The sequence below is a fragment of the Chaetura pelagica genome, unplaced genomic scaffold, assembly GCF_000747805.2.
Source record: "Chaetura pelagica isolate M959 unplaced genomic scaffold, ChaPel_1.0 scaffold433, whole genome shotgun sequence".
Taxonomy (NCBI): Eukaryota; Metazoa; Chordata; class Aves; order Apodiformes; family Apodidae; genus Chaetura; species Chaetura pelagica.
Window position 1 is genome coordinate 2,540,214 of NW_009952574.1, and position 14,572 is coordinate 2,554,785.

Consider the following 14,572-nt stretch of genomic DNA (forward strand, 5'->3'; position numbering starts at 1 on the left):
GATCTGAAAATGACAAGTCTTTAAAAACAAAGAGCTAGAAGAAGTCATTAATATTAAAGCAAACTCTGTCATGAGTCATTTGACTTATTTTTCTCTTACACACACAGTTTATGTCTCAGGCCTTCTAAGGCCCAAGTAACATCTGATACTCTTTAGGCTGAGCCGGCTCTAATAGGAGTAGGTTCCTGCTTCCAGTTACAGTGCACCACTTAGAACTCTATTTAATTTGAGTCTTGTGTTTACAGACTGTAACTATTACTTATTTGTCATTTTTATGGTAATAGAAAAGATTGTTTGTCAGTGATTCAGTCCCAGACATACTGTTGAATAGTTTTGTGTCCTCAGCAGCAGCAGAGAAAAAGTGAGCCATGAGGGGCTTTGACTTTTTGCCTTAGTCATTCTTCTCATCTCGCTCAGTCATGCAGGTCAGCAGCGACAAGTGGGGATGCAGGTCCCTTGCTACCCCTCCCAACCACTGCCTCAGTCTCAGGGTATCAGCAGAGCAGTGCTCCACATTTCTCACAGATGCAGCACATGAGCTGCATGTGAATTTTCTTCCTTTTTACTTTAAAAGAGACAAGACCAAAGTGTACACCATGTGAAAACCACAGCTTTGCCTTTTTTTTTGGCCCTTTCTCTTTTTCTTGGTCTTCTCAATTTTCTCCATCCCCTCCCTTCTGCTCCCAGGTTTAATTTAAATATTTTTACCAGATTGTTTAAGTCTAAAAATAGTTAATTGCAGTTAGAAAGTATGAGAGGTGTATGAAATCTTCAAGTCTCATTAAGAAAGCCTATAGAAATAAGAAAGGGACAAGTGAAACACAGCCAGAGGTCAGAAAAGCTTTGTCCCACTCCAAAGCTTCCAGGGAAAGCATTGGAACACCCCAGCCAGCTTCTCTAGGCAAAGAGAACCCTCCAGCCCACTGCTAGGAGTGACTACACCTTAATTAAGCAGCATGACTCTTGTTCCCCCTAGTGGCTAATTACATAGGATCTGTTTCACACGAGCATTTCGTTTAGCTGCCTTTCAATTCTCCAGCCTTATTTTCCTCCCATCCTCATTTTCTGCTTTGTTTTGTAACTTTCTCAATTTCTCCTAACTGCTGTTCTTCTGTTTGTGACTTGAGGAAGCAGGAAAATACACTATGAATAGATACTACCTTGTATCTGTGACCCAGCAACAGGCTTTCAGGTTGCAGAGGTTTCTGCACATATTCCAGCCATGCATGCTGGGTTTTTCTGCAGCAGTAGCAGTAAGGGTTAAGGGAGAAGGGCTGTGTGTTTATCAGCATCCCTGTTCATATTGTAACTCTTCTAGTACCAACAGATAGGAGTGCCGAGAAATGTTAGGCACCTCAAATCAGCAGGCTTGTTTCATGTCCCTGAGATAAGAAGTGAATTGCCTGGCTTTACAGATCAAACAAATGCCACACAAAATGTAGTGTAGTATTTCTTACTGCCAGAGAAAAAAAACCAAACACCTGTGTTTCTCCATGTAGTTCTTACTAGCAGCCTGGTAATGGGAGATAATGCATACATTGGGTGAAACTCTTCAGCTGCACTAGTTCAAATCTCACTTAAGCCACTGTTGTATCAAGTTCTTCTGAGGTTACCTCAGTATAAATACAAGCAGAATTTTGCAATGAGAAAACAATGTATGTTACCTAATTTGAGCACCAGACTACATGGGTTTTACTCCCAGCTTTGCCACTGACTCTGTGACTTTGGGCAAGTTGTTTAACTTTCTTCTTCATCCAACTGATGTGTGAAGCTGTAGTGATGTTTAAGTACCTTGTAGGCTGGTTTTATAGTTAAATTAAAGGTGATAGAAGGAAAAGTGCAAAGAAAACTAATGGTGATGCTAATTGTGTTACTGTGGTGTATTAAAATAATTAAGAATGGAAAGGCCAGTAGACTGAGAGCTCAGTTGCACATAACTGGAACATCTTTTGACTTCTGAACAGGAAAACATAACCTTGCTTTAGAACTACAACCAGTTTATTATGTGAGGGATTTTCATTGCTATTTGTATCTCAGGGAAGATGGCCTTTATAGTGTGACATGACTGCAGCTCGGAAGTTTATAGCAATTTTTATTATTTGGAGCATTCATGGCTTTTAAAGGTTGTGTATATATATATTTATTTACAATGTATAACTGCACTTCAGGTGCAGCATTCTTGTTTTTAGAAAAGTATTTGGGCAGGAAAAGGAGACCATATCCTTTAAAGCACAAATTCACTCACAGTCTGTAGTGGCAATTCCTTAGGAATGAGAGCTAATTTGAAATCAGCGTTTTCATTTACAGGCTTATAGCTTTAGACATCTAATGCTGTATCCATCAGGTAACTGAGGAACTGGGTGTTCTTTTTGCTCAAGTATGGAGCCTTCCAAACTGCAGTTTAAAGATATTTCCTGGAGCCTTCTGAAAATCAGATGTTATCCTTTTTTGAGTGCAGTGGGATCAGGATTAGCAGAAACAACAGATGCGTCTTGCATTGCTGAGCATTTTTAATTTGCATCTGAAACTGGTTTGTGACAGGTCAGTAACCCAATGAATGTAACATAAAACATTCAACAGGATAAGACCTCCTTGTTTTAACTTTTTCTTGCATGTCTGGGTTATATTTTTTTAATTAAGTTACTGAGTTATAGAATGGCCTGCATTCCTTCTGTTCCTCTAAAAATTAAATGACTGACAGCTTTTCAGTTGCTCATGGTCCTACTGTTTATTAGAAGAGGAAGGGGCAGATGGGATCCTACCAAATTCTTCATGTGTTATATGTAGAAAAAGATGGTTGAGCATGAGATAGGTGCATCTTATCAGTCTGTTACTGATCTAGTCTGATTTGATATAGATCAGCACAAATTAATCTATGACCAAAAAAACAAGCAGGAGAAATGTGTGTACTTACAACAGTTGTATAGCAAAATTGAGACTTTCCTCAGATAAAAGCAATTTAATTTCCCTCCTCTCATTCCATACTTGTCACAGCCAAAGACATACCTTTGAACAAAACCCAGCTTTTTTAAAGTTTTACTATATTAGGCCATTTCCAAAGTACCAAATTGCTGCTAATGAAAAGCGAAACAAATCTAGGATTTTGAGCTGGTACAGTATTCATGCAAGTAATTAGCCTGTACAAAAGGAGCATTCATCTTGAAATGACAGATAAGTGCTAAGGACTGGACTGAAAACTGTAAATATGTTAGCACTTTAAGCGAGAGCACAGCTCCAGCACTTGTTACACTCATCAGCTGCTGTAAACAATATGGATCTTTCAAATGATCTCTGCTGAGATCTCAGTGCATTAGATAATGATAGAGTTGTTCATTTTTGCTTCTTCTGGTTTGTCTTTTCTTTCAGAAAGTACTTTCTGCAAAGAATAGGCCTATGATGCTGCCAGCACACACACTTTTCTTTCTCCATGAGTAGTCCCAGCAAGGGCTGTGGAGTCATTGTGGGAAGTAAAGAACAGCCCTGCAGAGCTGGGCTCTGCCATTCTCGATTTATGCACAAGGGAGGAACAGTATGTGCAGCTGCAGTACAACTTTCCTCTCAGTGCTGTGCCTCTACCCAGGGCAAGGAAAGGCTCTTTGAGGTCACCTAGGCTCAGCTCACAATAAGGATGCTCCTTCAAGTAGGCTTTTTTAAAAAGTGGGCCTTTTAAGGCAGACCTTTCAGGTGGTAGTGGTAGCAGTTTCTCCTGTGTAGCTTTGCAAAGGGTTAACAGTGGCTGAGCTGTAACAGTGGAGGGTTTCATGTTGTGAAAACTGCACACAATAGAAATCAATTTGAAACCAATCAATTTGCTTTGCAAAGGACACTATAAAAAGCTTGCATTCCATGACAGCTTGCTAACGCTCACTGACCTTGCTGAGGTTCTGACTGGTGACCTACAAGTGAAAAGCTCCAAGAGCCATTTGAGTCTCTGCTATTCATCTCTTCTCTCAGCTTGCTGTCTCTTAAGTGAAAGGCCAGGTCCTCAGCAGCAGTAATTGGCTCAGTTCTTAGGATCAGCTGAATTGTGAAGCACAAAGTGTTTTTTCTTCAGTTGTGTCCCACATTGGCTAGATTTCCCTCCTAAGTGTTTGATACTAATGTAGTGGTGTTATTGATTCCCATGGAATATATGAGAAACTGAGGTGCAGAAAGCCTGCATGACTTGTCCAAGATTAGAATTCAGGAGGTGACATATCCAACTGCCCTCCTTACAGTCACAGAAGTTGTGCTGGGAAGAGCTTTCCCCCCATAAGCACTTCAGGAGCAGAAGGTTAAAAATTTCTCATTAAAGTGAGTGGAGGGACAAGGCTTGCTTGGAAGTAGCAGCCACAAGGTGCAGGTTACTGAGGACTTTTTAAAAAGTTGGAAATGGGATGAGACAGCAAAGGAAAAGCTGGAATCGTGACCAGCTGGGTGGTGTAAGGGGAGCATTAGTTGCTGTTTACCTTTTCCAAAAAGAAAAAGGAGAGCTTCTAAACAAGCTCCCCAACCCACTTAGCCAAAATGTGGGGGTGGGAAGGTGAAGCCTGCCTAGCATGCTCCTCACTGAAAGATCTCAGCTTTAAGGAGAACCCCTGAGGCAGCAGGGTGCTGTATTATCTCAGGCCACATGTCAGCCAAACTCTGCTCCACTTGATGACTCACTCGCATGGTAACTGCACTTTTAATTCAAACTGGTGCGTGGTCAGAAGAACCAGCTATTGTTTTGGGCCCAGTCAGTTACAAAATGTGCTCTTATTCTATTTGCCAAATCAATACAAATGCTTTCTTGAAGGTGTCCTAAGGAAGAAGATGCCTCATATACCTTTAAAAATTCCTGCTGGCAATGCTGGGTGGCAGGTTTAGTTTTGCTCATTAACAGAGGTTATGTAATATTACTGTAATCAAAGGTTCTTTCATGGCTCTGGGGCAGGTGGGGATTAATAGCCCTTGGTTTTGGTTTTGTATAGAAAAATGTCAGGCCTGACAGCTGGAGTAGTGATGATTCTAACTTTCAACATCTGCCTACCCAGTTTCTTCCCCATGAATTTAAGCTGGTGCCTACAGGTTTTTCTATGAAATAAATGTGATTACAGTGTACAGGGAGGTTGTGAGTATAAAGAGGTTCCTACTTACCACTGAAGTTTTAATGGCAAAGAGAATTGTATTTACAATGTCCCAGTGATCTCCAAGAGATACAAGCCAAACTTTTTAGGAACAAGGGGAGCAGAACACCTATTCTGATGTGTCTGTGACAGTTTACTCATATAAATCTCTCTGACTTCTGTGCCTGCAGGAATCCCACAGCTCAGGCTGAGATTCTCCCTTGCTGCTGTTAGAGCACATTTGGCAACAGACTGGCTGGCCCATCTGTCCAACCAGGCTTCCTAGGTTTTTAAGGAATCAAGAGTTTTCTAAAATGTTGTAGCAATATGTATCCAGCATATAAAGTGCTTTTAGAAACAGCACTATTCTGAAAGGACAGTTTTAATGGCAGAAGAGCAAATGAAAACAGTAGCTTCTCATCTCTGGCTGCCTCTGATTTTCAGACGTAGAGAAGAGAGGATGCTAGGTTTTTAACAAAACAGGACAGTATCATCAGCAGATCACTGTGCCTCTCACTCAGTTTGGCCACTTGGAGCCTCCAGTTTGGGAAAGAAAAATACTTTCTGGAAGAGTGTGCTAGAAAAGGTTGCTAACTCATTGTCTGCAGTAATCATGGCAAGGAAACCAAATCCCCTGTGCCATACACAGCTATCTTCTGTGTCCTGGGCTTCATAAGGAGAAATGGCTATGCAGTCCACCTCTAAGCTCTGTGCAGATTTCTTATTTCTTCTAGGTGGTTATCTATAAAATACTAGTTTTCTCTTAAGTGATATTTTAATTTTTTGTTGGAGATAGTATGTCTTTATGATTACTATAAAAGCTCTCTTCATACTTGAATGCAGTTTTACTCTCTGTTTTGATATCTCAACCTTCTACACGTTTACAGTAGTGAAAGACCTTTTTTTAAGGTCTCTTGTGTTTTCTGAGCCCCTGTCCAAAGTACTTTCCCAAATGCAGTCCAGATTGGGTAAAATGTAAGCAGATTTCTGAGGTACAGTTTCCTTTATAGTAAACCACACATCAGATTAACTAGATAAAAAATAATCCCAAATCAAAATTCACAGCAGGGATTTCCTTCATTAACCTCAGGTAGACACTGGAGCATGGCAAAGAATGTATTTGAAAGATGAGGGGGAAAGGAAAGTCTCATTAGGCAGTGCTGGAAATAGGGGAAAATTAATTAGATGGAGAAGAGTGAAATGTTGCAAATTGTTTTGTTTTCTTGATGGAATAACCCTAATACAAAGTGCAGGCAGAAGTTGTTTTTAAGACAAAATCCCAGCTAGATACCCCAAAAATGCTAAAACCCACTGAGTGGGGAAATGAACAGAGAGACGTGTGCAGATTAATTAGATTGAAAAAATGTTTTGACAGTGTAAGTGAACATATGGAAAGAATTGAGAGAACCCAATCCAGTTCCCCATGTGTAAATGATGCCTTAGCCATAGCTCATAAAGCAAATACAGATGAAAAAAAAAAAAAGGAAAAAAAGCCCTCTTTCCTATCCCCTCCCCCAGTAAATCCCAGTCCATTGCCAGATGGCAAATAAAAGTTTGAACTCAATGACTGAACGCAAGGAAAGCTGTATGTTCAGCATGAACCTGAAAAGAAATCAGCTGAATAAATCTGAATTTTGCACCTTAAAGGAAGTGGTGCAGTTCAACTAAATGTTGTGTCAACTCCACTGCAGTCAGGATATCCTGTGCGGATGCTTGTTCTTCAGCTTCTCTGTTTTAGCCTCCTCTGTCCAATTGCCTCCTTCTGCTTTCCTTTCCTTTTCCTTTCTGCTTTCCAGCTCATTTGTGGTGCCAATTAGTGTGGAAACACACACCTGCCCTGCCTGCCCTAAAGGTTTTACTACCTAAAATTGAGGGTGAAAGCACTAGGACAGATACTAGAAGTGGAGGGTGAGAAGGGAGAAGCAAAGTGTCTTGGTGCAGGTTGTGCAGAGCAGCAGTGCTCCCAGGCTTAGCTTACATTGTCACCAGCAGTGATCAGTAGGCAGAGTGCAGGTTTAACTCATAGCTGTAGTGCAGTTCCCTGCATCAGGATCAGATGTAGGAACCTGCTCTCCTTACTCCCAGGTGAACTTTCTTTCTGTTAAACACAGCTTCCTGTCAGCAAGATGTTTCCAAGCCTAGAAAGTGAGTTAAATCCATATATTTTCGTGTGGTTTATATGGACAAATCTTCTGAGTCTATATTAACAGTGACACTGTGTGTGGTTAACAAATGTATTCCACCACAGAAGGGGATGAGGGATCTGTACTGCCTGTGCCAGCTGGTGCAGTCAGGGCCTCCCCTTCTGCCAGCCTGCAAGGAGGCAGAGCACAGCCCAGGTTGTGGGAACCACCTGGTAGACAGGCTGGGCAGACCCCTGTGCTGCTCTGATGGCATCTTACCCATGTCTGTGCTGACTGTACTAAAGCTACCTCGTATCTTCACCTGCTGACCCCATATAGTGGGCATAGGCCTCATGAATAAGCCACATGAGCTCATGGAAGGGTCAGTGTAGCTCAGCTGTGCCCCAGCTCTGGTGCAGGCTGCTAAGATTTTGCCCACAGATTGTTGATTCATGGCACCTGGTGCCAGCAACCTGTGAAACTGAAACAGGAGCTAAACACTTGGGATCTTTCCATTGCCCGGGTAAACTGAAACCCCTGCAAAGCTGTCAAGTTTGCATCCAAGCAGCTTTGGACACTAAGAGGTGCCAGCAGTGGAGCCCTCACAAAGCAAACTGCATAATTATTTGATAGTCAAAGGCAATTTGGGGGACTGCAGAGTCAAATCAACAACAAAACAACCTATATTTAGTAGCACTGTGGCTGGAGCTTAGACCCAAACATAGTTTCCAGCTGATAGATGATGTGACAATCATAGCTGACCCTCATCCCATTCTAATTTTGGTCTGCAGAATAAGTAATTAATATCACTGCTAGCACGACGAGCCACCCTCTAGAGCAGCTGCATTGCCACTGCTGCTCCTCTTATGGCTCTGTCTGTTGGCTGGCCAGCCTGGCTGGAGAGCAAGTTCTGTGTGACACTGAGCTACGGTGGCCACAGCGTGTCACTCAAGTGTCAAACAGACTGCAAAAGTGGTTGTTCTGGAGGCAAAATTAGGTGCTCTAGAAGCAGAAGGGGTACTGAGCCTTATCTGTACTTGTCTCACTGTTACGTGATGTCTTTTCCCTTTGTTATTGTCCCTGATACTGCTGAGGAGTGAAAACCATGCTCCTGTGGAACAGGACAGGCCGAGGGATACATACTGCGATGAGGCCTGGAGGGCTCCATGTACAAAATTAGGGACAGACTCTGCACATAAGCTAAACCAAATGGGCACAGCCTATTTCAGAGAGAGGTAACTGAAAATTAAAAGAGTAAATATGTCATTTCAGCTCTTAAACCAGAAAACAACCTTGTCTCAGTGCTGAGGATCCATCCAGCTGGCCTCTGTCAACTGAAGTCAGATGGTTTAGGCGTAGAATAATGTTGGGCTTCTTCTAAACTACCTGTCTGATTGCCCTCCACCCCTGTAACAGTCTTTAATAAATGCATAATATATCCCTCCAAAATGGGCCTGTGCTGTTACTGAACATATGGACAGTGAGGTTCAAGAGGCCAATGACTTTTTCCTGAATTACAGACTGGAGCTTTAGTCCTGAGCTGGCGTCCAGCTTGGTGGACCTCCATCCTTCCACCTTCTTTTCCCTCCTCCTCTGTAGTCTGACTTACAGCACAGATAGACAGAAACTGTCTCCCTGAGGTTTGATATGAACACAGAAATCTGTGTTGGAACAGAGCAAAAGGAAAATGCAAGCTTGTGTGAAATTTTCCACCTTTTCACTAAATGAATGAAAGCCAAATTTTCACACTTTGGTCTTAGGTGTGAAATTTTTGCTCAGCTCTAATATTTATCCATAATGTGTTTTAAAACTTGGCTCGCTCCATTCAGAATACCACAGAGAATTGAGTTACAGATTTTGGGCTTTGTGCATGCTGCCAAGATCTGCCCCTATAACTCAAACAAATTTAAGGGGAAAAAAACCACACTAGCAAAATATTGTATATGGTCTATCACATGCTTTCTTCATGCAGTCATATACCACTAAAAAGTAATGCTCTTCTAGGGCTGTGTTACATAAATACATTAATGTAACTCCTGTAAGCATTCATAAGATGAATTTTGCATCTCTAGGGCACTGAGTAAGCAATCTCTAAATAAAAGCCTATAAGATAATAGCAGCCTTGCTTACAATTTGTTAGAAAATTTTGAAAGTATTTATTGAGCATCAGCCCTTCAGAAAATCTATTTATTCTCCTCAAATACAAATGTATCTGTGACTGGGCTTCTTGAAATTGTGCTAGTTAGCATCTGTCTCAGTTTATGTGTGTGGAATGGAGAGGAGTGAGAGAGGCTCTTCACTGTTGGAAGAGCCGTAAAAATTATTACATATACAACCATGGCTGTCACTGGACAAGCCATAAACCAGAGAAACTTGCTTAATTTACATTTGAGTATCCCTCTTGGCTTTCCTGTTGTCTAAGGACCCTTCCTCTAAGCAGCTGCAGCACTCTATCTGTGACTGGAACATGGTACAGTCACACAATTTGGTCGCTTTGCTGTATGCAGGTCAAATGCTTTCAGCCATAGAAATTGTACAGTAAAAGCTTAGATATGTGGTTGTTCTCACTTTTAATAACTACGTGAGGCAGAAGGTCAGCTATTTCTTGGGATTATCAAAATGAGTAAGTGGGGAGAGCACAGCTGGGAAATTAAGTTTGTACTCGAATGCCTCTACCATTTAACTTTGGATACAATTTAAAGTACCTTAATAAAGCAAAAGCCCAAATTTGTAAGGCAAGTGGTGCTCCCAGGTAATTTATTTAAATGGGATTTTGTTGGTTTGGGTTTTTTGCTTTAGTTTGTTTGTTTGTTTTGACATCTCTAAATGTGATTTCTTGTTTGATTTATGTGTTGAAGGGCCTAGATCCCCTTAATTTTCAGTAATACTCAGCTATGTAAGTCCTTGAGTCACTGTTGAAAATCAGACTGGGGGACTATTTCCAAGTTCCAAATAGGGTTACCCTGGATTCTATTCCCAGACCTGCTGCCTGTTGAGGCTACCCTGGTGCCTTAAACTTATCCCATGCCCCAGATCATGCTGAAGAGCAGAATCCAGTCACCAGTACTGAATGGATGTGACTGACTACTGACCTTCCCAGCTGGGTCTCCCTTCCAAGCAGCAAAATGGCACCTTGTCAGCCTCACAGAATTTGGTTCCATGGGCCTGTGTTCCTGCTGTCCCAGGCAGGGTAACTCCGTTTGACTAACTCTGTCCATGCTAAGCAGAATGTTTACTGGCTTGTATCTGTCCCAGCCTTGACACTAACAAAAGCTTAGAAATCATGAATGCATCCCCTTATTTCTCCTCCACAGTGCCTCTCTTTTTTTCTGTGTAAACCCTTCACTTGCCTCTTGCCCAGCCTTTAGAAATTATGATCAAATGTGAACTTTCAGGGTTTATTTATAGCATAGCCTTTATAGAAAGACAGAAAAGAAATTATTAAAAAGCAGTTTTACAAAATATTTTGTTTTAAAGAGAATTCATTGTTTAAATCACTGTATTCACTGTACTGTCTAGACTGGCAAACAAAGAAGATAGAGAGCATCATTCAAGTTAAGATTGTGAAATTCTTGGTGACTGAAATTATGGATTTGGATGTCAACCCTCAAACCAATGCTGTTCATTTCTGAACAGCAGTATTATCACTTTGCTATATTTAAGACTTTGTTGGAGACACAACAGTGCACAAGGTTGATTTGATTCAGTAATGCAATTCCTATGTTCCTTTGTTTCCGCTTTCATTATAAATTCATATTTTCAATGTTCTGTTCCTCTTTGTCCCCAGAAAATTGTTGAAAAAACTCTCCTCTGGGAGTAAAGTTTTTGTTCAAGCTAACAATGACCAGACTGACTTAAAAAACAGAAAAACACACAACTGAAATGGAAATTAAGAGAGGGAATTAATTTAGGATATTTTGAGTGACCTAGAATGAGTTGTTGAAAATTGCTGGCTGTTTTTTTTTTTTAATGTGTTATTCCACATTACTGTGGTAGTTGCTGTGAGACCTTCATGCTGTGGATTCTCAAAGACCTATGCATTTTCTGTAGATTTAAAAATACAAAAGTATTTTACCTGGTAAACTGGAAAGACATGGCAACTTCCTCCTTAGCTAAACGTGGAGAGATAGGTGAACCAGCAGATAAAGCAGCAGCCAGGCCCTGTTCCCTTGTTAAGATTAGGGCTTGAGGGACCACTTTTCCTTTAGGGACCTCTCTAGCCTGTCCTCCTGGTGGCCCATCATAGAATCATTTAGGTTGGAAAAGACCCTTAAGACCATTGATTCCAACCATAAATTCAGAGCCATGGCTCCCTCCCTGGCTGCCTGTCAGAGGATGGGACCTCTATGGCAGGAGTTTCAGGTTGGTGAGACCTCACAGGGAGCATATGAGGTTTTCATCAGCCCTGCAGAGTGTTGGTTTGGCCTTTTGAAGGTGGTCTGAAAGCTGGAGTGTGGCAGGTGCCCTGCGTGGTGTTGGGCCCAGCAGGTTAGGAGAGGTGAGGAGTGAGGGGACATGGGGGTGGAGCCCGAGGCGGGGCCGGGGCGGCAGCAGCCGGCAGGACTGAGCCGTGCTGAGCCGAGCCAGGCTGCTCTCACGCCTCCTATGCCTGGTGGGGCCGGTGCTGGTGTCTATTCTTTCTTGAACCAACCTGAGGAGACCTGGAGTTAGATGTATAACAGCGTAAAAATAAAACGTGTCTGAAGATCTGTTTATCTCCAGAGGCTGGCCTGTTTCCCAAAGATGCAGTAATGCATTTTTCAGCACTGGAAGTCGTAAGAGGCCCCAGAGTGAAGCAGAACATGAGTGTGTGCAGTACTTACGGCAGAAGCAGAACGTGTCCTGGGAACGGTGCCGTGTCCTGTTCCTTTAAGGCTTCCCAGAACGGGGCAGCAGCAGCAGGCCGGCCCTGTCTGGGCATGGAGCACGTGGATGCCAAGCTTCAGCCCTCCCTTTCATTTTTTTTGCACCTGTGGAAAAAAGTGGATTTGTCTGAGACTTTTGGACCCTTTAGATGTCTTATTTTTGTGCAGTCTCCAGAGCAATTCAAAAGGAGGCTTAAATCAGGGAGCAGAAATCTCTTGTCACGAGTTAAAGTGCTTCAAGGGGCTTTGACTTTGCTTTACATTTTCTGTAAGACACAAAATTATCTGGAAAAGCAGTATGGATTGTAACAGGGGGAATTGCCTTTGACTTTTTTTTCCTGTGCATTCATTCATTTTTCTGGTTAGCCTCTAAATACAGCTGGCCATGTAAGGGAGTTGTAAAAAACAGACTTGTAAACAGGAACAATGCCTGAGATAGTATCACCTGTTAAAGAACAGGGAATAAATGCCCATTTCTCTTACTGGGAAAGACAGCAACCTTTCCGTGCCAGTATTTTAATCTGGCTGGTGTGCAGAGTGTCTGTGCCAGCAGGCTCACATGTCCCAGAGAAAAGAACACACTATCTTGCTGGAAGTGTCATTTCAAGGGTGTTTCTTGGGGAATCCAAGTACGATCAACTTCTGCACGTATGGAAGTATATGGGCATATGAGTGCACTGAAAGATTCCCTGCTGTTTTATCAGAGGCCCTAGCAGAGTAAATCCTGACTGCACATCACTGGCAGTGTTTTTTGCTTTGGTGGAGCCACAGTTTCATCCAGTTTTAACCCCCTGAAGCTGAACAATGTAAAAGTAGCTGTTCCACATTCTGGTAGCGCATTTGGACTGACAGTATCAAAGAATTGATGCTGGAGGATGGAACAAACACACGTGCTTAGCTGAGCAAACACGGCTGTGCATGGGAGAATGAGGATCCTCTGCCTTCACAGGCAGCCCACTTACATCCTGGCATTTAGGCCATGATCATATTTCTTTAACACAGGGGAAATGGGAAACCAGAAGGTGTAAGGTCTGTTGGTCATCTTGCTTGTCCTCAGAGCCTCCCTGTCTGCCCTGGGCTGGTGGAGCTGTGCTTACGTTGCTCATCCACGTTACAAAGTTCTAGGAGATCCTCAGTTGTAAAATGCTGGATTAGTGGAAAGCAAAGATTTTACTACAGAAGATATCACAGCCTATAAAATAATCCAATTCCTTTAACAATTTAGCCATAGTTGAGTAGATGGCTTCCAGCAGCAGCAGAGGCTGATTGTTCTCCAAGGCTTGTTCTGATACTCTCCCAGTGTTGTGCCTTAGGCGCTAACATTGTGACAGATGTAGGGTCTTGCTTGGAAGCTATGAACACTGATACAGATGTGGTCAGACACTGATTCTTGAGTCCTGATCTTTTATGTTCCATCTGAAAGCTATGGCTTTAATGCTCCATATGAAATAACTTACACTGAAAAGAGTCTGTGCCTGCTGCCTCTACCCTGACCTGAAAGCTTGATCCTCTCTCGACATGGGTGATTTGTGTCTCATTCCAGCAGGATTGCTCAGGACAATCCACAGAAAATCAGAATCTTACAGAGATGAGGAGAGGAACCAAATTATTTGGTCCTCTCCTTTCCACACAGGACTGTGTCCCAGAGCCTCCTGCAGGAGATCCTTCATCTGGCTTTGCTTTGGCTAAAAGCAGAGTAGGCTCAAAGTCTGTCTCTTACCCCTTTCGACTGGAATGTGGGGGCAGCAGTGGGCTCTCTAACAGAAACTAGCAAGGTACCTTTAGCTTCTGGAGAGCACTCGAGTCCTCCCTTGCTGCAGGGAATTGATACTTTTGAGAATATGCTTAAGGGATCTTGTGTACAGTATAATTTTATTTGAGAACTCTCCCCTCTGGGGATGCAGTGTTTAACATTTCCTTTGGTTAGTGTAAATAATAAAGGAAAGGCCTGTTTTGTCTTGGACTCCCAGTAAGAAAGAGGAACAGACTTTGGTTTACTGAGGGGTCTGCAGTACTTTGTTCTCATGACTACTATATAATGGGATTGAACATATTTTATGCCATCTGGCCTGTGCAGCAGAAACAAAATACATCAGTAATGTTCCGATTGGTTTTGAAACATCTTGTTCTTGTCAAAAAGTATTTTAAATCAAAACAGGCTTTTCCAGTTTGTGTTTCTCTTTTACTAGGAGGCCATGGCGAAAATGGGGAAAATTGGGAGAGTCGTGCAGCCTAATCATGAGCATAAAAGGTAATCCTGACTTTTGTGTGTTTCTCTGTGGGCATTTACTGAGCATGAAGTTAAAGGATATCTCTTTATAGTGGTAGTATTTATGACCCAGATTTTCTTCGGATTACATGGGCACCCAGCTCAGTGAGCTGGCTGAGGGTGGTCATTTGCTGTCGGTGGGATGTGAGCACCATCCCGTGGGGCTCTGCCCGCCCCCCTTGCTTTCCTTGGCGAGCAAAGGCCGCCGGCAGCGCGGGGGTTGTGGGA

General features: G+C 42.5%; 1 protein-coding gene across 2 annotated transcripts in view; it reads left to right on the top strand.

The window, feature by feature from the left end:
• Window positions 1–14,572, top strand: part of FGGY (FGGY carbohydrate kinase domain containing) — a 123,184-nt gene that overhangs the window by 107,891 nt on the left and 721 nt on the right. For both annotated transcript variants that reach the window (XM_009993577.1, XM_009993576.1), the window contains one exon: window positions 14,265–14,326. In XM_009993577.1, the coding sequence (XP_009991879.1) occupies window positions 14,265–14,326 (62 nt within the window). The remainder of the gene's footprint in view (window positions 1–14,264; window positions 14,327–14,572) is intronic.